This window comes from Trachurus trachurus, assembly GCF_905171665.1.
Source record: "Trachurus trachurus genome assembly, chromosome: 3".
Lineage (NCBI taxonomy): Eukaryota > Metazoa > Chordata > Actinopteri > Carangiformes > Carangidae > Trachurus > Trachurus trachurus.
Window position 1 is genome coordinate 26641341 of NC_139893.1, and position 22135 is coordinate 26663475.

Genomic DNA, 22135 nt, shown 5'->3' on the forward strand with positions numbered 1-22135 from the left:
TTTATAAAAACGAACATTTCCCCCCCTCTGTTTTCAATAATAACATTGTACACACCAGATCATTTTCATGAAGATCTTCATTTACATGAACCCATATAAATATACTGTCAAGCTCTATCATGACCATGCCAAACCTAGTGAAGCTGGAGTAAAACAAGCGTCTCCCGAAACATTACCAGTGAAGCAGCAGCAGAGGAGAGTCCAGATGAGGATGGAGATCATACCCATGTTTTTTGATGAGGAGGGTTTCTATGGTTTCTGTTGCCATGAAGGACAGAGCTGTTTTGTTCTAACTCTTGTTTCAACGCTGGAATTTCATCTGTGCCCAGGCTGATTTTGTATTGTGCAAAAAAAAGGTTTTAATAATACTTTTACACTTTGACCCACTTCAAGATGAAGGTCAAATTTCAGACCATAATTTAATCAGGTCATGGTGCTGTGTTTAATGTGTTGGTGCCCTGGACCTGGAGTATCAGGTTCAACCTTATACATACGTAAATGTAAAATCAAACATTGCACCCTTGTGGCAGAACACAGCACAGGCACAAACACAAGCACGGTGATTGTTGTGATACATACTCACTTCACTATCCATGTACTACATATACTCAGGCCTATGAGGTCCGTACATATATCCATTTATTACAATGAATGCACACTGACACTGTTGTGGTGCGGCATGCTGACCAACTGCATTTCATTTTACGCTCCATCCAAACTCTCCATGGCAGAAATGATTGTAAAACACAAAACCCTCATATAAATGCTGCTGTTTGTACATATTTTCATTTACGCAATTTCATTTATGTAGATCACCCACAAAATGTAGAACAACCAAATACACAAACATGCAACTGTATAACTGTTGGGCGCCACAGGAAGGGGCATTGGCACCTTTGGCAATGTTAGAATAGATGTCTAGGCATCTTACCTCTTACCTAAGGCTAATTCATATGGCAATGAGCTAGTTGTAGAGCTAAGGTTTGATGGGTTCAGATAAGGTGAGCACATAAAATTGATGCATGCAAATTAGTCTTGAAATTTGAATGAGATTATGCCAGAAATTCACCTACTTCAGTAGCATGAACCCTGTCCAATAAAGAGGCACTGAAGTGGTGCCAAGCAGACGACTACAGTAGCAGTTAACTTACAGTGACACAACCACCTGTCATCCAAAGGCCACACACTCAAGTATGCATACATTTAATAAAATGTAAACAGGTCAGTTATATAAAATTGATTATGTTATTTTTTAAATCAGGCGTTGACTATAACTCCTGCTGGTTATATATGAGCTTCCTCAACTGGCACACAGTTTATTAGACAGCCTGTTGAGTTTTACTTGTTTCTTTAATGACAGTAAAATTATCCAATACAAAGTGTGAAAGTTAAATCAGGTGTACAAGACAATTGTAGCTAATGTGGCTGCAGGCTTTAGTATGTAGCATGTAGCTACATGTAGCTTAAACCTGTCAGAGTAAAGTTTAAACATCTGGAACCTGTTGTCCCTCCGTTAATCCGTAGTTACTCACATGAGACCATCACACTTACATCATGTTTTTGGCTGCTGTGGTCATTAAAACACTTAGTTACAATACATTGTTCATATTTTTCCTCAGTCAGCTGTAATATTAATAAACAAAGCAAACAGCTGCAGATGAAATATGTCGTCCTTCATTGCTCTCAGCTGAGACGTCTGATCACATTTGATATTTTTCTTTTTGTCAACAAATCCAACATTCAGAGGTATTTATTTGGTGTGTATTAATATAATCTAATATAAACTAACATGATGCGTGTGTGTGTGTGTGTGTGTGTATTAATATAATCGAGAGAGTGTGTGTGCAATAATATAAATAGGAACCGATCAGCTCAGAGCTGAGAGACACAGACAGGGGAAGCTGTTGAGAGATGGATCAACACACTGTCGGTTTGAGTCTGTCCAGTGATGGAACATTTATTTATAGTTGATAGTATAGTTAGTAGTTAAGTTAATAGTCAATAGTATAGAGTAGTTCCAGGCACTGCGACTTAATAACCAGCCCCGTCCTACATTATCTGACAGATTCCTTCACAGATACAAACTAAACATGTGATAAAGACTGTGTATGACAATGTTTGACTATATCTATATTTTTTTAGATAAAGCACTTTTATATTACATAAGTAGATCTGGATGATAAAACCTCTGTACATTAACTTAAATAACGCTCATGAAGACAGTAAACTGTCACTGTACAGTTACTGAATCTCTGTGATTTGTTGACAATAAGAAAACTGAGTTTCTCAGCTTGTGACATTTTGTGAAATCCGTTTAAATAAAAAAAGGTGCAGCTCAATATAAAACATTCACAATGTGCTTACAATTTGCTTATAAAACACAAACTCAGCTCCTAGACAGTAAGACAGTTCCTTTAAAGTTACACTATAGCATGTAGCCATGACAACCTCTCACCTGCTGGCGGCAGGGCTTAAGGCTCCATCTGTCTGTTCACTTGTCTCGATCAGATCATCCATGACAGACAGGTGTCTAAATATCTCCCCGTCAGATCAAAACAATGTCCTGATCAGTTTCCCTGTAGCGCCACCCTCAGGACACTCTCGTCACTTTCAGCTTCCCGGCTGCTCAGGGTGTTGTTTGTGTTGAGGCTGTCATGACCTCTGTGCCTGCGGGGGGCGCTAACACCACTACAAACTGATGACACTGTGATTCTTCACCACAAGGTGTCACGTCACCACCAGGCATCAGCTGATCCTGACCGACAGGGGCATGTCCTGGTGCCGCTGCTGCTGCTGCTGCTGAGGTCGGGTCATGTGATTGCAGCAGGTCAGATGATTGGTTAGAGCAGTCAGACAGATGATCAACTCCTGCTGTCGTCCACACGTGAAGAGACAAAGACTTGATACAACAATAACATAAAAACATGGAGTGACGTCTCACTTCCTGTTGCCACCGCATCATCCCTCAGAAGTCGGGTCTAGCCCATCACATGTCTTCGTACAACAGCACGCCGTTGAAGACGGTGAGGGGCTCCACAGAATGCGCCAGTTTGCCCATCACCAGGTCAATGCAGACCGTGTCCCGGGTCTGCAGAGGCAGGATGATGCTGAAGACGGCCAGAGAGCCAGGGGGGGTTTTAGCCTCAGCCACTGGGTTGTTCTCCAGGCCTTCGGGCTGGTAGCCCCCGGAGTCAACCCGGGCTACGCCGTAATTCGACTTGGACAGAACTGCCTCGATCTTCTCTTTCTTATGGCCCGTCAGGACAGCGCTGAAGAAGTAATGTCCATCCACAGGGGCTGTGAAGATGCCTGGAGGACACACACACACCAAGTGTCTAGTAACCACAAAGTTCTTGGTTGGATACAGAGACACACGCTGCAGCACCAGTGTGTGTCTCTGTGTGTGTTCTTGTACATGCTACGTTGTGAGGACCGGAAAGAGTTTTTAACCAACAGAGTGAGGACATTTTTGGGAAGTGAGGACATTTTGGCCAGTCCTCACTTTTTCCAAGGGCTGTTTGAGGGTTAAGACTTGGGTTAAGACTTTAGGTTATAATTAGGTTTAAGTTAGGTTAAGAGTAATGGTTAAGGTTAGGCATTTGTTTTGGATGGTTATAAGGTTAGGGTAAGGGGTTAGGGGATACATTATGTCAATAAGTGTCCTCACAAAGATAGCATTACAAGGATGTGTGTGAGTGTGTGTGTGTGCGTGTGTGTGTGTGTCCTCTCTAACCTGTGCTCGGGTCGTAGAAATCTCCTTCGTTGACAAAGACGTGGTCAAAGATGATGGTTCCAGCTCGGTCCATGGGGACAGTGAGAGCAGCAGAGAAAGAAAGTCTGGGAACATGAGCATCAGCACCAGGTGCACCTGAACATACACACGCACACACACACACACACACACACACACACACACACACACACACACACACACACACACACACACACACACACACACACACACACACACACACACACACACACACACACACACACACAGAGGTGTAAACAGCAGTGCTAAAGGAAGTATCTAAAATGCTAAAAGAAGCATTGAATAATGCAGAGACACTTGTTACTTTCCTCCAGTACTTATTGTCCTTCTAAATCTTCCACATCTGGCTAGACGTCTGGTTGTTGGCACAAATTAGATTGGATGGCCCTTTCCTGAAGCCTGACTAAAAATGTAAGGTATGTGACTGAGCAGGCATGGCTGTTTGACTTCTTGTCTAAGTCTGTGTACACACGGATGTCTTTAAGGTTTTTGTTCCTCCTTAAAGCTGTGATTACATTAAAACTCTGGAGCAGCTCACAAGTGCATTCTCAGATTAGAGTTGAACAGACCCAAGTATTTGAAGGAAACAATCCAAGACTATGGAGCTTTGGGAATCTTCAGAAGATTGAATAGTCGAGGAGGGTCAGGGGGTATAGTAGGGATTAGGTGTTAGGGGTTAGAGGTCAGGGGCTAAGATTTAGGGGGCAATATTTGCAGGAAGTTCTAGCTCTGATCAAATGAACTTTATTCACTGAGGGACCTGGTGTGGATCAATTTTCCTGCTCCCTCCTTCAGGAGAATTTGAGTAAACGCATCTCACCGGCCAGACCTCGTGCTCCATTTTCTCCCCTTTGTCCAGGAGGTCCAGGAGGTCCCCGTGGACCTGGCAGCCCACCGAAGCCTGGGGGCCCTGGGGGTCCGGGAAGGCCTGTATCATAGATATGATAATACATGTTATTATTCAATCCTGATTTTATCCTTTATACTGTTTTCTGCAAAAGGATCTGTTGTTTCATTGGCTGAGAGATAATGTCACTGTTAGAATAGAGGAGGGTGACTTGAGCTGTCAGTCATAACAGATCTCCAATCAGATCCTGACTTCTGGGGCCTCCCCCTGAACCTCTTCCGTACGCTAAACCAATACTGAAATGTGGTCAGGGTTCAACAGCTCACAATATGTTACAACATGGTTAAAGGTAAAGGTCAGAAACTGTATGAGCCTGAGTTTCACTGAACTTATCTACATGCTTTACATCAACAATAAAAACAATATGATGAAAAAGAACACAGTGGAAAACAGTAAAACACAGAAATGGACAGTAGGAGATAGAAGTGGACAGTAGAAGACAGTAGAGTCCAGCGCACCGGTCCTGTTGTGGTCATTGAAAGTCTGAAGGTCTTTGAGAACCTGGTTCACACTCGAATTGAGGTTCTTTATCCGGCTTTGGACATCGTCCTGGTTCTTCTCGATTAGGTTCAAGACTCCTCCATGATTGATGACCGAGTCATTCAGACCGGAAACACATGTCCACAAACTGGATATGTGTCGATTCAGCCCTGAACAGGGGACACATCACAAGGACACAGGACACTTAGATTAGTTCAGATTCAAGTTAAACGCTGAGGTTCACTGTTTCCTGTGCAGACACGAAGATGTAAAACATACCTTCCTTGATCTTGTGGACAGAATCAGACACCCCTTCCAGTCGTCCACAGATACCCTCCAGTTTCGACAGCCTCTTCTCCAGCCCGTCTCCAGACTTCTTACAGTCTCCCAGCTCCACCAGCAGCGTGCTCTCAAACCGCCGTATGTCATGGCGCATCCCATCCAGGCTGTCCCGGCTGTCCTCCACGTGCTCCGTCACCTCCTGCTGGATCTTGTCAATCTCAGAGATGATCTTATCCTTGGTATTTCCTGGAGGGAGTCAAAGGACCAGGGCGTTAGGGGGGGATGTATGATTAGCGACCGTTGCTTCTTTTTAGTTCATCTTACCAAGGTCAGTAATAACACTGCCATGCTTCTGCACCGTGTGCTCGAGCCCCTTCAGGGTGTCATTGATGGAGCTGAAGGTAAGGACGACCTCGGACAGTTCGCCCTGCAGCGTCTTCAGCTGGTTGTTGTTGATGGTACCTCCGATCACACTGTGGCCATCTAAAGGCTTTTCAGCATCCAGTCCAGGACCATGTCCACTGGTACCTCCACTGGGACCAGCACCAGAACCACCACCAGAACCAGCACCAGAACCAGCACCACCAGCACCACCAGCACCACCAGCACCTGTTGGTTTGTGTACGGTACATTAGACAGTGAAGTGAGCTTACATTAATCCAGCTGCTCAATTTGTTTTAATACTGATGTTTTTTGTTTTTTTTATCAGTTTTTTAAAGATGTTTTTTTTTTTGAATGAAGGTTTTGTGAAGGATATTTTCATTGGTTGATCTAACCTGTGGGCGTGTTCAGGCCGTTTTTACATTGGCTGGTGCACCCTCTGACATCCTCTCGCAGCAAGCGGACATCGTCCTGCAGGCCTGAACAGATCTGGATGCACCCATTTTTCTCTGAGTCCAGTCTGATCTCAAGTCTGTTGATGTGGCTTTGCAAGAGCCCCAGAGCATCATGGGAGTGATTCTTCAGCCTCTGCAGCTCATCCTCTACCTTCTTGCACAACTCTCCATTCTGCCCCAGCAAGTTTTCGCCGTTGTCACCTGTCAGAGTCTTGATCTTATTGACGTCATAACTCAGGTCCACAACCTGCAGGTTGGTTAATTGTGGTTAATATGATGTTACTAACAACATTATTGTTCAACTCTCTCAGTGACACCTAGAGATATAATAGTATCCATTAGTTTTGTTGATGCGACATACAACCACTAATATGAACTAGTAAAGTCTCACTGATGGTTACTCCTTTTATTTCTATGCTGTCCTTTTGTCTTGTGCTGCCTGTGAGATGTCTTGCTTCTCTCCTGTCTGTCCTCTGCCCCAAAGTATTTCTTTGGTATTGTTATTGTAATATACACAAAGGATGTACTGTAGATGGCGTCTGTGTCTCTTCCTTCCTCCTTCCTTTACACACAGTAAATATCAATCATCTGTTTTAAGGCTCCCTGACCTTTATATTAAAGCTCCATACAGTTTAAACGTAGATTTCCATGTGTGGTGTGATTATAAAGCAGATCTAGGTTCTATATTAAAGGAGCTATATGTAAGAAATGTATGGCAATTAATCATAAAATCACCCGATTTGTCACCAGTGACTAAGGAATTATGTTAATAATAATACTGATCTAACTGACAACAATAGTACAGCCAGAATATTTGCATTAAAAAATTTTTTTGCAGCACGCAAATCGTGTTTATGTGATGATTCTGTGTTTTGGCCTGTTTCGCCACCCACCGCTCTCTACCAATCACCTAGTCAGTGGCATTTCGGCATCCAGGTTACCAGTTACCACTGAGCTGCAGCTACAAGCATTGTGGATTATGTAAGACATCACTAACATTAAAAGATCTGGCTATGACTCCCAGAAACATACTGAAAAAAGGCAGAAACAAAACTAGGATCTGCATAGGAGATGCGTTTGAAAGATGGAGACGGCTGAAAGCAGAGAAGAAACTAAGGACAGAAGCTGGAGTGGCTAATTTTCTTTTGCTTTTTACACAATAATCCAAATAAAGCTATAAACACGGCTTTATTCGGTTAACAGACAAAAGAACACAGCCTGTGTTCAGAAACTGAGGGTAAAAATTAGCTGTCAGGACTTCAGTGACATTGTGATGTCACTACTAAGCAGACACCAAGCCCCACCCACCTGGACCCACCATCCAACACTTACAGGATTTGGTTTTTACCTAAAGTCTGCTGTCTTCTTATTGGATCACTCAGAAAACAGTCAGCCAATCACAAGAGACTGGTTGTCTGGCTACGATGACCTCACCTTGTCATACAGAGAGTCTCCAGACACCGACAGGTCTTTGATCCGAGTGTTAAAATGTCGGATCCGGTCCTCATTGGCCACCACCCTCCACTCCAGGGATTTCTCTGTAGTGCCTCCTCTGCCTCCTCCTGTCCCAGATGACCCCTCCCCGGTGTCCCCCCTGCTCTCTCCCTCTCCTCCTCCTGTCCACCTTCCTCCTTCTCCTCTGTCTCCTCTGTCTCCTCCTCCTGGTGACCTTCCTCCTTCTCCTCCATCTCCTCTGTCACCTCCTCCTCCTGTCCACCTTCCTCCATCTCCTCCATCTCCTCCTCCTGGTGACCTTCCTCCATCTCCTCTGTCTCCTCCTCCTGGTGACCTTCCTCCTTCTCCTCGGTCATGACCTCCTCCTCCACCTGTCGACCCTCCTCCATCTCCTCTGTCACCTCCTCCTCCTGTCCACCTCCCTCCTTCTCCTCGGTCATGACCTCCTCCTCCACCTGTCGACCCTCCTCCATCTCCTCTGTCACCTCCTCCTCCTTCTGTCCACCTTCCTCCATCTCCTCTGTCACCTCCTCCTCCTCCTGTCCACCTCCCTCCTTCTCCTCGGTCATGTCCTCCTCCTCCACCGGTCGACCCTCCTCCATCTCCTCTGTCACCTCCTCCTCCTCCTGTCCACCTCCCTCCTTCTCCTCGGTCATGACCTCCTCCTCCACCGGTCGACCCTCCTCCATCTCCTCTGTCACCTCCTCCTCCTCCTGTCCACCTCCCTCCTTCTCCTCGGTCATGACCTCCTCCTCCTGTCCACCTCCCTCCTTCTCCTCGGTCATGACCTCCTCCTCCTGTCCACCTCCCTCCTTCTCCTCGGTCATGTCCTCCTCCTCCACCGGTCGACCCTCCTCCATCTCCTCTGTCACCTCCTCCTCCTCCTGTCCACCTCCCTCCTTCTCCTCGGTCACCTCCTCCTCCAGACCCTCCACAGCTGCACGTCTCCAGGCTCTGGTTGAGGAGGGAGGTGTTGTTTTCCAGCTGTGACAGCCTCTTGTCGTGGTCGCTCACTCTGTCCTTCACCAGCGCTACGTCCAGCTCCACGTCTGCGATCCGGTACGCCTGGTCATCAAACCGGTCGGAGAACACGCTCCGTAGGTCCTCCACTTTTTTATGGATGTCGTCTCTCAGATTGTTCTCCAGTGATGAGCAACATTGCTCTGTTTGTTGCACAGTGTTGTTGACCCGCCATTGCAGGTCCTTCAGCCGACGATCCAACATGTCCTCTGTCACCAGTTTCCCCTGCCCACCTCCTCCAACTCCACCTCCTCCACTACGACTCCCCCCACTGGCTCCACTGTTCTCAGTATGGCTGCCTCCTCCTCCTCCTCCTCCTCGTCCTCCTCCCCCTTCTTCTCCTCCTCTGAGGTCGTCCACGTGGTTCTGGAGAATATCGATGTTCTCTGAGGCTGAGCTGATCTTGCGTTCAGCATCAGTGACGCGGTACTGGAGGTCATCAACAGTGTCGCAGCATCCCTGCAAGCGCGTCACATCCCGCCGTAGCCCACCCAGGTCCTGCCGGTACCGAACGTCCATGGCGTTCAGCTGCTTCTCCAGAGCTCGAATTCTCTCTCGGTCTTCCTCCTGCTGGCGGCGCAGATCCTCCACGCCGGCCTGAAACACAGAGGATCACATGAAGACAGGACCGAACACATGATGTTTTCAGGAGCCAGAAGTATCACAGATGTACGTCTACATGTCTTGACTCTAACAGGACACAGTAGTGAGGCGACAGAATAACTTTGAGAAAAGTAATTTCATTTGACATAAAATATTGGATATTTTTTACAGAAATTGCTTAGTGGGAAATGGACCATTAATCTTTTTGGTGGTGCTGATGGTGATCTCATCTATAGATGTGCTACTGCTTCCGCTGGACTCAGCTCTCTGATTGGTTACAGGTGACAGCCACCCCAGTCACTCTATTTAAAATGTAAAGGTAGGATGGGCACTGGTGATACGCATTGGTACCTTTTTGATTTATAAAGTCTTAAAAGGCATAATGCTATTCTTTTGGACATGTTACAATGTACAAACTCAGCACAGTTGTTGCAATGTGCCAGTTTAAAAAGTAGTGTTTTTTTTCTTTGTGTTTTTCTTCTGTGCTTTCAACATCATTAAACATCTTGATGATTCCTCCAAGCTTAAAGGTTGAATGAATGAATGAAAATCACTACACTACTGGAAGGACTGTCTGTTCAAACTCTCACCTGACAGGAGGAGCAGGACAGTGACACTCTCCTCTCCAACTCCCTCAAGATCTCCTCCTTCAGAGAGTTGACTCCTCCAGAGAAACCTCTGTCCATGTCATTTCCTTTTCCATTCACCAGGTGATTGTTGATACTCACAAGAGTTTTATCATGAGCCTGTGTGTGGACACATAAACACATCACACTAAGACACACACTGATATACACACATGCTGATGGATTGAACCAGAAGCTTCTTGCCCTCAGACACTGCACCTGTCGGCTTCAGGTGAACTCACCTGAGTGCGGTTGTCCAGTTGGTCCAGTTTGGCCTGAATGCTGTGAATCGTCTCTTTAATTTCCGGCTGAGCTGCATCAGCGGGGTTTCTTCCTCCTCCTCCTCGTCCCCCACTGAGGCCTGGTTTGTTGCTCTCCTGCTCGAGGGTTGACCGCAGGTCCTGGAGGTTCTTGGTCAGACTCTCGATCTTCTCCTCTAGCTGCCGCATCTTCTCCCTGTCAGCTGAGAAAACACAACAACAACAAGAGCAGTGCATGATGTCCTCAGCAGAGGTCACGTCATCAGAGGTCAGCAGAGATAAGGTCAACAGAGGTCATTGGTAGCAATTGTATGTCTGTTGGCTTCATGTTTGTCTGGATCAGATCTGATATTCAGTTCTGGAGAAGAACCACAACGAGTTAAACTGTTGGACTCCATGGGGTCCGCATAGGTCTGGACAGGACGGACAGATGTTTGTCTTTCTCAGGAACCCACTCACCGCCACCGTGTCCTCCACTCGATCCAGACGCAGAACCTCCACCCCCTTGTCCATGGCTCGTCCCCCCTCCCTGTCCCGGTCTGGGTTGGGGTCTAGTGGTAGCAATCTGAGTCCCCGCTCCGCCAACTGGACCGTCAGTGCAGTCTTCTCCGCTGTAACCATGGCAACACTTCCACTGCATCTCCGTCACCATCTTGTAGGCCACTTTGTAGCGTGGTCTCATGTAGGTCCGATAGCTGCAGAGATCAGACGACCAATCAGAGCAGCAGCTGACAGGCTCCGCTCCCACGTCTCATGACATCATCATACATCATGTGACAGGTGTCAGGTGACATAACTGTACTCAGTAGGGGTGGGAATCTTTACTATCTCACGATTAGATTCAATTCTGATTTTTGGGGCTACGATTCGATTCAGAATTGATTTTCGATTCAAAACGATTTGATTCATAATGATTTCTGCTTCAGTCTGTCTGTGTGCAAAGGATCCTCATGATCTACTCCAGTCTGCTTTGCAAGACAGAATGACTAAAGTGTCTTTTTCACATTTATTGAGTTTTAAACATTTATCCATGCTTAGATGGAATTGTTGAAACTGTTGCATAAAAGCAACATCACATATTGTTTAAGTAACTAAATTAAAAGTGCCTCTTTATTAAAAAAAATTGTGCAGTTAAACATGTTGCCTTTTAAATTCTAAGGAAATGGAGGCCGACAGCCAGCAGATTTGTTTCATTTTTTTATTTTTTAAAATCGATTTTGGGACATTTTATATCGATTCTGAATCGTATTAAATGAGAATTGCGATTCTTATGTGAATTGATTTTTTGGCACACCCCTAGTACTCAGGTAGATCAGATCAAATATAGTATACTGTTCTGTATTGTAATACTCTGTGTGTGTGTGTGTGTGTGTGTGTGTGTGTGTGTGTGTGTGTGTGTGTGTGTATACGTACACCACCACTCTGCTGCACTGGCCACTCCCCCAGTTGCATGGGTGATAATCAGGCTTCACGTAAGTTTCAACTCCGTCCTCAACGACACAGCTCACCGTCCTCGTCACCACGAATGCACACCAATTTCTGTTTCACACACACACACACATCATCATCATCATCATCATCATCATCATCAGCAGATCATTTGACAAACTCGCTCTGTCACACACAACCATACACCCATTGTTCATATGTGAGGGGCATTGTGGGTAAAGCCACGCTCAGCTCGTGGTGCTGATGTCATCAGTGTGTGACACTTCATTAAATCATGGGATAGATTTTTTTCAGGAATCCAGAACAACAAGCAGGAATTTACTTCACACCATCAGCACACACTTCACATATTGCAGATACACTACACACCACATACACACACTACACAGGCGCGTGCGCACACACACACACACACACACACACACACACACACACACACACACACACACACACACACACACACACACACACACACACACACACACACACAGTGATGTCACTCTACAGGAAATGAGTCATTTAGGCGTTTGTTTCAGTTTGTTGACATCACAGCTGCTTTACTGCCAAAAGGAGGAGGCTGTGTGTGTGTGTTTGTGTGTTTGTGAGTTTGTGTGTGTGCATGTGTGTGTGTGCTTGTGTGACTTCTGGGCTTTAGTAATAATCACTGAAAGCCACACCAGTCTCATGATGATGTCATTTTTCCAGGAGAGCTGATTGGTCAAGGGCAGAGCTTTGTCACGTGGAGAGAAGAGTGAAGAGTTTGATTTTAATAATAACATTATTATAAATTAAATTAGAAAGAGTCCAGGTTGATGTGACTTAAAGAATATGTGATCAATGTGTGATTAATATGTAATCAATACACCTCTGCTCTTTCAGAGACTGCTCTTATCTCTCAACAGAGCTTCAATGTTGCCATGTTAAGCTTTGAACAGGGAACTAAATCAACAGGGTGACTTCATGATCACCACCTCCCGAATACCTGACGCTCCGCCCTCAGTGAGTTTGAACCACTCAAGTGCATCGGGATGAATTTGTGCTGTAAGTTTACATAAACACTTGTAAACATAAACAGACTAATACGCAGTGTAAGGAAGACTACACCCAACATTATATTGTCTTATCTGACCTGACGTTTGAATATTATACAGTATATATGAGGAAAGCAAAAGAATATGTTCTCTGGGAGTTTGATTGCGTTTTGGTTGGTTGAGTACTTCAGTACTTGAAGTCATTATTTATTTTCATGTTGTGCAGCAACATGTTGTGTATTGTTTAGCAAGTGTTTTCCAGAGATGAAGTAACTTGGCAAAAGGTTTTGCATTTTTTAATGCTGCAGTTTTGCACATTAAATGTTCTTAAAATTGCTATGCACTGTGTGAAATATGTCCTATCAATACAAGTGTAATGTAGCTGCCGCCATACCAGTTTTTTTTGTAATGTACTGACATAAACTGTTAAAAATTATACAGATATAAAGTTTAGACCAGACCATCCAGTCCTTTCACCACCACCACCACCATCATAATCATCCTCATCCTCATCCTCATTGTCATCCCAATTTGACCACAGGATTTTATTACTTTTATTACTGATTTAAGTCAGACTTATTAGACTGATTCCAGTTTGTTCATCGTTAATAATGACTATTTTCTAAACACAAAGGTTCAAAGGTCATGGAGTTCCACAACTTTCAATGCTTAGACCCATTATTTTTTATCTTATATCTGCTTCCTTTAGGCAAGATTATCAGGAAACATCAAATACATGTCCACTGTTATGTAGATGCAGAATTAATTCTACTACTCTGCTCTAAATACGTTAATGACTCTGGATGACTTCCAGCTACAGCCACAAACTGGGGGCATCTTTCACCAGGTTGTGACCTTTACCTCAGTCAAGCATAAAGAGCGACCTTCTTCTGCCTGAGCAACATCAGGAGCATTAAAAACATCCTATCACAGGAAGGGTGAAAAACAACTCGATATATTTTTTCTTCTGGACTAGACGGCTGTGATCCTTTGTTATTAGGACGATCAAACAACTCCAGCTGGTTCTAAATGTGCTAACAAGTAGGAGAGGTCACTCCTCTCTTCTGTGGGATTCTTTGGCTCTTCCTTCGCCCCTTTGGAGACATTAATAGTGAAACACCATCGCATCTTAGAGAGCTCCCTACCGTCCAATCAGAATAATCCACTCTTTTCTATAAGGCCCAGTCACAAAACGTCTCCATGTCTATCCCTCCTCCATTTGCAAATTTACACTGAGCTCGGCCATATTTTAATTCGTATTTGAATCTTTGTCCTTTTTAATAGGTAGCAATGTTGCTGTCACATTTTGTCTGGATGTCTTTTCTGTATTAATATAACTCACTTTGATTTACCTTGAATTTTGAAATGTGTTTTACAAACAAAGCTGCTTTTCACATACCAGTATCCCAGGTTTAAGGATCATGGTCCAAGTGCCCTCCACAGCCGAGTGTGACTTGATTTGGAGTGACATTCGATAGTGAAGTGGTAGTGGGTAGTGAGTGGTTTAAGACTGGGTCCGAAGGCCGACACGGCGACACCCACCCTAAATCTAAGCTCAGGCTTCAAACTGTTCAGGTTTACAGTTAGAGCTGGATCAGGTTAGATGAGAATCGATGAATTGCTTGGTGAGGTGGAAAGAGAAAGGCCCAGCCCCCACCCACCCCCAGCTGAGTCCATCACACCTGGATCACACCTGGATCAGACCTGCAGCTTTAACTGAACTGTAACAATATAGCATTATACACATAATTACTGTATCATCACCACTTCCCCTCAATGACTGGATCTCTCTCTCTGTTTTGGAGCAGCAGGATCCGGATCTGACACTAGAGCCATTATCTTTATTATTGTCATTATTTATCTCTTCCTGAAACAAGCCTGGAGGTAACGTGGATTATGATTTGGCGCTGTACAAAGAAATCATCATCATCATCATCATCATCAACATCATCAACATCCTCATCTTCCTTATCAGCATCCATCATCATCATCATCTTTCAGTTCAACCTACTCTTGGCTCCACTGAAGCAGCATCACAAGCTGGAGGGACCGTTTCCATGAAAACATGTGTGGCATGTGTGACATCACAGGGATCCTATGACGTCACACCAGCATCATCAGAGTTTCTGCAGAACCAGGAGTCAAAGAGACTTCCTGTCCACTCTCTTACAGCAAAACATCTGCTGCACACACACGCGCGCGCACACACACACACACACACACACTTTTCTGTGGTGAGGTCATCATATCCCGACGTCACCATCACCTCCTCCTTCATCTCCACCCTCACCATCATCGTCATCATCATCATCCTTTCCGTGCACGTGTCATCTTACCTGTGTCTGCTGGTCGCGCGGGCACTGTGCGCGTGCCCGCCGGTGTACAAGCTGTAAGAGGGTCGCAGCGGGTACGCGCTTTTGGCGTTCCCGCACGCCCAGAGCGCGAGCAGCAGCAGCAGGAGCGCGGCCATCCCCCCGATCAATACGCGATCAATACACTATCAATACTGGGTATCAATACTCAGAGTGATCAACACCTCAGCTGGCGGGAAATTTCTCATCTCCATGGAAACAAAGTAAGTTTCCACAAAGCCCGTCCGTCCTATTGACCCATGATCCGGATTCTGATCCAAACTCCCAGAACCAGATTCTGCTCCGCTCCGGGTCCGGGTCCCGCTCCGGGGCCGGGCCCTGCTGGTCCCGCGGGTCTGATCCGGTTCTGATCCGGTTCTGATCCGGTTTTAATCCGGTTTTAATCCGGGTTGGTGCGGTCACAGTTTGCTCATCAGAACTTTGGAAACAAAGGGGAAGAAAACGTTGCGACAGACTGAACCGAGACCAGCTGCTCCTCCTCTTCATCACCGCCCCCCCGAACTGTCCCCGCCCCTCCCGGAGGAGAAACCAGACACGTGCAGCTCCGCACCCACACCTGCACATCCCGTCCCAGAGTCCTGAAACCGGGTCTGAAGCGGGTCCGCTGATGCCCAAGAAAAGAACAAAAACAAACAAAACAAAAAAACAACACATAAACTGTTTTCTTCTCTCTTCCTCTAACGTTAGGGTCAAGAGCTCACTTAGTGAAAAGTATAAACAGTAACTGTAACTAAGTTTACTGTAACTGACAGAGAGACCTTGAACATGGCGTCGCTCTGTCCTTGAGGTGAAAACTTCCTGCAGGATGTTTCATATCTGCAACTCCTAAAATAACAGAGAGGATGACCTTTGACCCTCACACACACACACACACACACACACACACACACACACACACACACACACACACACACACACACACACACAGTAGATAACAGCTGCTCCTCACAACAGTCTGTTATCTTCAGTGTGACATCCTCCTTACACATACACACGCACTCAGGGGTGGTGGTACTCCAAAAACTGTCAGTGATGTCACAGTGAGACCTATAGTGGGTGAGAGAGGAAACTAAACACGAAGGTTGAAAAAGGCTTGTGGCAAAATGCAGTGTACTGTAAGTACCCGGATGACCTCATAACGGTCAGAAAGTTGAGTGTGGAACACTGGATAAGTGTGTGTGTGTGTGTGTCGGGTGCCACGGTGGTACAGTGGGTAGCACCCTTGCCTCTCAGTCAGGCTTCCTGGGTGGAGTTTTCAAGCCGAGGTTTCTCCCATAGTCCAGTATCTGTGTCTTTCATCTCTACATGTTGGCTCTGCGATAGACTGGCGACGTGTCCAGTCGACCCTGCCCTCGCGCTAAGTCAGTTGGGATTGGCTCAAGCCCCCTGGCCGCCAGCATCACTGTCAAGAGACCGTGCTGCACATTATTCTCCATTAACATCGCCTTGGCTACTGTGACTCACGTTTGGCTGAACTTCTGTGTTTGTGTCTGTCTCACTCTCTCTCTCTCTGTGGTGTGTGTGTGTGTGTGTGTGTGTGTGTGTGTGTGTGTGTGTGTGTGTGTGTGTGTGTGTGTGTGTGTGTGTGTGTGTGTGTGTGTGTCTAAGGGTCAAAGGTCATCCGTGTTGTGTTTCAGTTTTCTTGAAACTGTGGGAGGAGTTACCTGAAATGATAATTAAAATATTGAGAAGGAGTATCATGGATGATAAATGTTAATGTTGTATTTGTAGTACATACTTAGTATTTAATAAGTACTTATAGCACAGTTCTTCACTACTTCAGACATGTATTCATCCATCCTGGTGGAACATGCTGAGGCTCTGCCTCCTGATGAAACATCGGAAAACAACAGAGTGGAATATCTCTTTATCAGATCTTACCCCAAAGTCTCATTTTCCAAAATTAAAAGGAGAAAAACTGCATACAGAGAGAAACATGACAAATACAGATGCTTCCACACACGAGGGACCACTCCCTCCCTGGGTGGAGACAGACCACCCATCCACATCACTCACACTAACCATTGTTTGTAGTTTTATGGGACTGTTTTGTATTAAACACATTCCTGAGCCCAGGCCTCAGGTGAGACAGGAACTGATCTGCATCAACGTTTTATCATTAGCTGCAGACACACTAGCTGCGCGTACCCCCCACTCTACAAACAACCATGTGTTGCACTAATGATCCAGTGGCTCCAGTTTCTTTCCACTCTATTTCCTTTGTGTATTTATTAGGGGTGGTAGAGGTCAGGGGTTGGGCTCCATATCTCTCGTCTCTCGTCTAAAAAAATGTTTTCTGAAATTCATTTTAGTTTAAATGCAATCAAACAAATTACAAATAAAAGTCAAAGTCAGCTTTATTGTCAGCAAAGGTGCACAATCATCAACAACTTCTCCGTATCAATAAGGAAACTTAATGTGCGGGTGAAGGTCGGGGTTTCCTCTCCTGTGTGATGTTCCTGAATGCAGCAGCTGTTGGGTCATCGTCCGCCACTTGTCATGTGAACGTCACTGATGCTGCTGCACAGACTCGGTTTGTGTGTGTGTGTGTGTGTGTGTGTGTGTGTGTGTGTGTGTGTGTGTGTGTGTGTGTGTGTGTGTGTGTGTGTGTGTGTGTGTGTGTGTGTGTGTGTGTGTGTGTGTGTGTGTGTGTGTGTGTGTGTGTGTGTGTGTGTGTTGGGAAGCACCAAATAGAGTCTTGGGTTCACCTGAAACTGGTCCTGGACCAGCTGATGAAACCTCCAGGTAATAATAATAATAATAATAATAATAGTTTATTTGTATAGCACCTTTCATGCACAAAGTGCAGCCCAAAGTGCTTTACAGGTTAAAAGAATAGTACAGTAAAAGGCAAATACAGACGAGATACTAACATTAAAACATAGTGCATACATTTTACAGTTTACAACAACAGTAAGGGAAAAAAGGGAAGTAAAAAGATTAAAAATAAGATAAAATAGATCTTTTTAAAAAAACAGAGATAATACCAGTGATTAATTAAAAGCCAGAGTATAAAAATAGGTCTTCAAGTGAGTCTTGAAGCACTCTATGGAGGTTGCTTCTCTGATATAAGTGGGTAATCTATTCCAGGCCATTGGGGCATAAAAACAGAATGCTGCTTCAGGTAAGTTCTATTCTAATGATGACAACAACAAAACAACAAGAGAGCAACAATGGAATTACAACAAAACAACAACAACAGAGCAATACCACACAATGAGACAAAGGGTTTAAATCAGTGCCACAGGCAAGTCATGTCTCAGTGTTAATGTCTTCATTTGCGACATAGTGATGTCATTCACATCATGATGACACTGAGCTGTGACACCTGTCAGACTACACTCAGGGAACATTAGCTCATGTCAGAGGCTGCTGAGCTGAAGGGCCTCTGAGCAACACACTCGACCCTCAAATTTGAACATTATCCTAATCCTGATCCCAAGGAATCGATTGCATCATCAAACTGATGATCTGTGCCTCCTGTGCAGAAAGCAGCTTTTTCACCCTCAGGTGTTGCCCCGCCCCTCCCCTCCTCCTTCACCTGTCTGGCCTGCAGGTGAGCACCTGGCAGTCAGCACTCAGGTGAAAATTGTACATCACTTCAACAGATGAAGATGAAGGTCTGCAGACAAAGTTTACTCTCACTTGTAAAACAGCTCATAGACAGCAATAAACACACACACACACACACACACACACACACACACACACACACACACACACACACACACACACACACACACACACACACACACACACACACACACACACACACACACACACACACACACACACACACACACACACACACACACACATACATACACAGCCTTTAGGCATCAATAAATAAAGTTTACCCTAATCTGATTCTAAGTGCAGTCGTAAAACCACAGAAGTCCTAAGGGTCTCTTTCCTGTTGTTTGGGGTCAAAGGTCACAGATAAAAACTCAGATTCTTTCTTTATTTTGTTTAGGTGTTTGACTGGCTCACCTCCTGTCGTACAGACAAACCAGAGAAGGAGAAGAGCCAAACAGATTCTGAATAAAACGATAATAGCATTTGAAACAGACGGTGGGTGGAGTCAAAGCTGTCGTCTAATCACCTGTGACCTGACCTGTAGAAGATAACACAACAGGAAGGAGGAAGGAGAGGACGAGGACGAGGAAACAAGGGCCCAGTTCCAATCCGCCCCCTAAAGACTCAAGCCCTGAACCCTCTCTGACTTAATTGACGTCAGCTCTAAGTGACAGAGTGTGAGAGTCTGTGAGGGTCCAGATGCTGTAAACATGAATGGAACAGCACTAAGGGGAGGAAGAAGAGGAGGAGGAGGAGGAAACAGCCGCTGGGTGAAGTTTCTAGTTTTCTCTGTGTTTTTTGTGCTCTCCTCAGTTCTCTAGCGTTCTCCTTCTTCATCCCTGTCTCAGTGTCTCACACTCGTGCTACCAGGCTGTTTCTGCATCGTGGGACTAATAAAGGTAAATATCTTATCAAGTCAGAAAGTTTGACCTGCTGATGATTGTGGTGACGATGATGACGATGATGATGATGATGATGATGATGATGACAATGAATGGAGATCTGAACTGACAGCGTGTATACAAGTGGTGATGTGACATGTGTTGCTGGGGCAACAGGCGGGGGTGGGGCTGTGTTTACAGTTTCCAGCTGGAGGTTCAGAGGTCGATCGAGTTCACATCTTTAAACACAAACAGCTTCAGTTAGTTTAGTCTGCAGCCGGCAGCCAATCTAAACGCAGCCAACAGCCACTGGGCGGAGCAAATACCTGGGGGCCCTCACTCTACTTTTTCCACCCCCCACCCCACCTCTTTGTTTACTTTACTTCCTTAAGGATCTTTTTCTTTCCACAGAGAAGCTGCTGAGACTCAGGTGGGAGAGACACAACTGTCATCTTAATCTTCATTATCATCCTCATCCTTATCACCTACTGAACTGTACTGTGACTTTGACTCAGGCTTTTGAGTTTCCCACTTCCTGTGCAAAATGTTCAGCAGGTCAAACTGTTTCTGAGTGTGTAGAAATCAAACGTCCCCTCTGCTTTGCAGCTGGAAGTCATTAAACTCCCCTCCCACCCCTCCCCCACACAGTCTGACTGTGTTTTACTACATTATAAATCCATCGAAGCAACTGAGCCAATGATTGATATTCACCTCACACAGCTGATCAAAACAATCTGTCACGTGACCGATCACTGGACCAATCACAACACAGCATCTTGCTGAATGGGTTCATGCACTCAGAGAGAGAGAGAGAGAGAACTTATGCTACTTACTTTTCTCTGTCTCTCTCTCTCTCTCTCACACACACACACACACACACACACACACACACACACACACACACACACACACACACACACACACACACACACACACACACACACACACACACACACACACACACACACACACACACACACACACACACACACACACACACACACAGCAGTTTAAACAATAAAAACAGACACCGGTTGTGTCGTGCTCAACAAACCCAGACACTGGTCATAATGGTAACCTGTGAAGCCCATTAACTTTTCACTTTTATCATGTTTTTACTACCTACTACAACTGTAATAGCTACCTGAATTAATAAAGTATCGTTATTGTAATTGTAAGAAAATCCAGTAGAAATAATGTCTTAATGTTTCCAAGGATCTGATTGGCCAGTTAGTTTAGATCTGATCCTCTGAAGCCAACCTGCTCTGGGCAGGTGATGAGTTCAGCATCTGTTACCATAGTAACTTATCCTGGTAACAAGTGAACCACCACTGTAGGACTGAAAACTTGATGTTACTTTGATCTTCAATCTGAAGCCTACCGTATTTGTTTACCTGACACACACATATCCTTGCTGATCAGTCATTGTATATTTGTGTCACTGTTTATTTTGTGTTGTTCAGTTTGTTCAGACTCTGCCAGATTTCACAAGACGGTTCAGTTTTTAAGGATTTCACAGTGAAGTACTTTGTGGTTCCCCCTCCTCTGTTCCCAGTTCCCACAGACGTTTAGTCGTCACATGATGATAACCTGTGGGAATGTCATCAGTCCTACCTTCCTGCCTTGGCTGTGCAGGAACAGGAGATCATCAATCTGTTGTCATGGATACCATTAATCAGACTCTGTTTCCGTGGAGACAGGATGAGCAGCAGTTCATCAGCTGACAGATATCCCTAAGTTAATTAATCGGGGGGAAGAGTTGAACCCAGTGAGTAGAGAGTAGAGTCACAAAAGAAAGTCACTAGAGTAAAGTTCAGTCCCATTAGTTTCAGTGGAGTCACAGTAGAGTCAGTAGAGTCACAGAGGAGAAACGGTGGAGTCAGAGTCACAACAGAGTAGCTGTAGAGTCACAATAGACATAATAAAGTCCCAGTAGTGTCTCAGTAGACTCACAATAGAGACACAGTAGAGTCACACAGGGGAGGGTCTCAGTAGAGTCACAGCAGATCAACAGTAGAGTGACATTAGAGACACAGTAGAGTAACAGTGGAGACACAATGGAGTCACAGGAGAGAAACAGTGGAGTAGGCTTCACTCTCTTCTGCAGGGTGAAAACTGACCTCAGGTCTGTTTCTCTCTGATCAAGCTGGTCCAGATGTTTCCGTGTTTCTGTGCCGACCGCAGCAGATCTGAGGTTCCAGATGTTTCCGTGCCAACCGCAGCAGATCTCAGGTCAGATTACTGAGAGAAAACTACCCATGGTGCAATGGGAGCCCCCCCCCCCCCCCCTCCTTTATGAGGGCTGCTTCTACACTGACTCAGGGTCAGTTCACTGTTAGACACAACATCCAATCAGATCACACTATGGTCAGAAAACAACCAATCAAAGGGTTTGGCTCTGTCTGAGTCAGCAGAAACATCCAACATCTGGAAATAATCGTCATCACCTTCTTCCTGTGTTTATTGTTGCCATGACAATGCCCTGCAGAGCAACTGCCTCACAGTGTGTATGTGTTACTGTGTATTTGTGTTGTAAACAGCTGTTACACACATTAATATCAACATGGCCGGATGGGAGGTTAAAA

At 45.2% G+C, this 22135-nt stretch overlaps 1 protein-coding gene across 1 annotated transcript; it reads right to left on the minus strand.

Annotated features, from left to right (window-relative positions):
• Positions 1 to 71: 71 nt before the first annotated feature.
• On the minus strand, positions 72 to 15510 carry LOC311008148 (EMILIN-1-A-like). The gene is made up of 14 exons (XM_084001583.1): positions 15058 to 15510; positions 11655 to 11780; positions 10701 to 10936; positions 10224 to 10444; positions 9946 to 10101; positions 8537 to 9349; positions 7712 to 8350; positions 6218 to 6524; positions 5766 to 6050; positions 5439 to 5687; positions 5138 to 5329; positions 4593 to 4700; positions 3734 to 3868; positions 72 to 3309 (listed from the first exon to the last, which is right to left on the minus strand). The coding sequence occupies exons 1-14, from the start codon at positions 15189 to 15191 to the stop codon at positions 2987 to 2989; spliced, it is 3924 nt and encodes a 1307-aa protein (XP_083857709.1). The 5' UTR covers positions 15192 to 15510; the 3' UTR covers positions 72 to 2986.
• Positions 15511 to 22135: the final 6625 nt, after the last annotated feature.

Bases quoted from the DNA above. Each gene is read 5' to 3' on its own strand.
- LOC311008148 (XM_084001583.1), bottom strand. From the start codon at position 15,191: ATGGCCGCGCTCCTGCTGCTGCTGCTCGCGCTCTGGGCGTGCGGGAAC. The intron at 6,525-7,711 runs GTGAGGTCATCG...ACCAACCTGCAG, and splicing joins GAGACTCTCTGTATGACAAG to GTTGTGGACCTGAGTTATGA. The intron at 5,330-5,438 runs GTATGTTTTACA...TCCCCTGTTCAG, and splicing joins TGTCCACAAGATCAAGGAAG to GGCTGAATCGACACATATCC.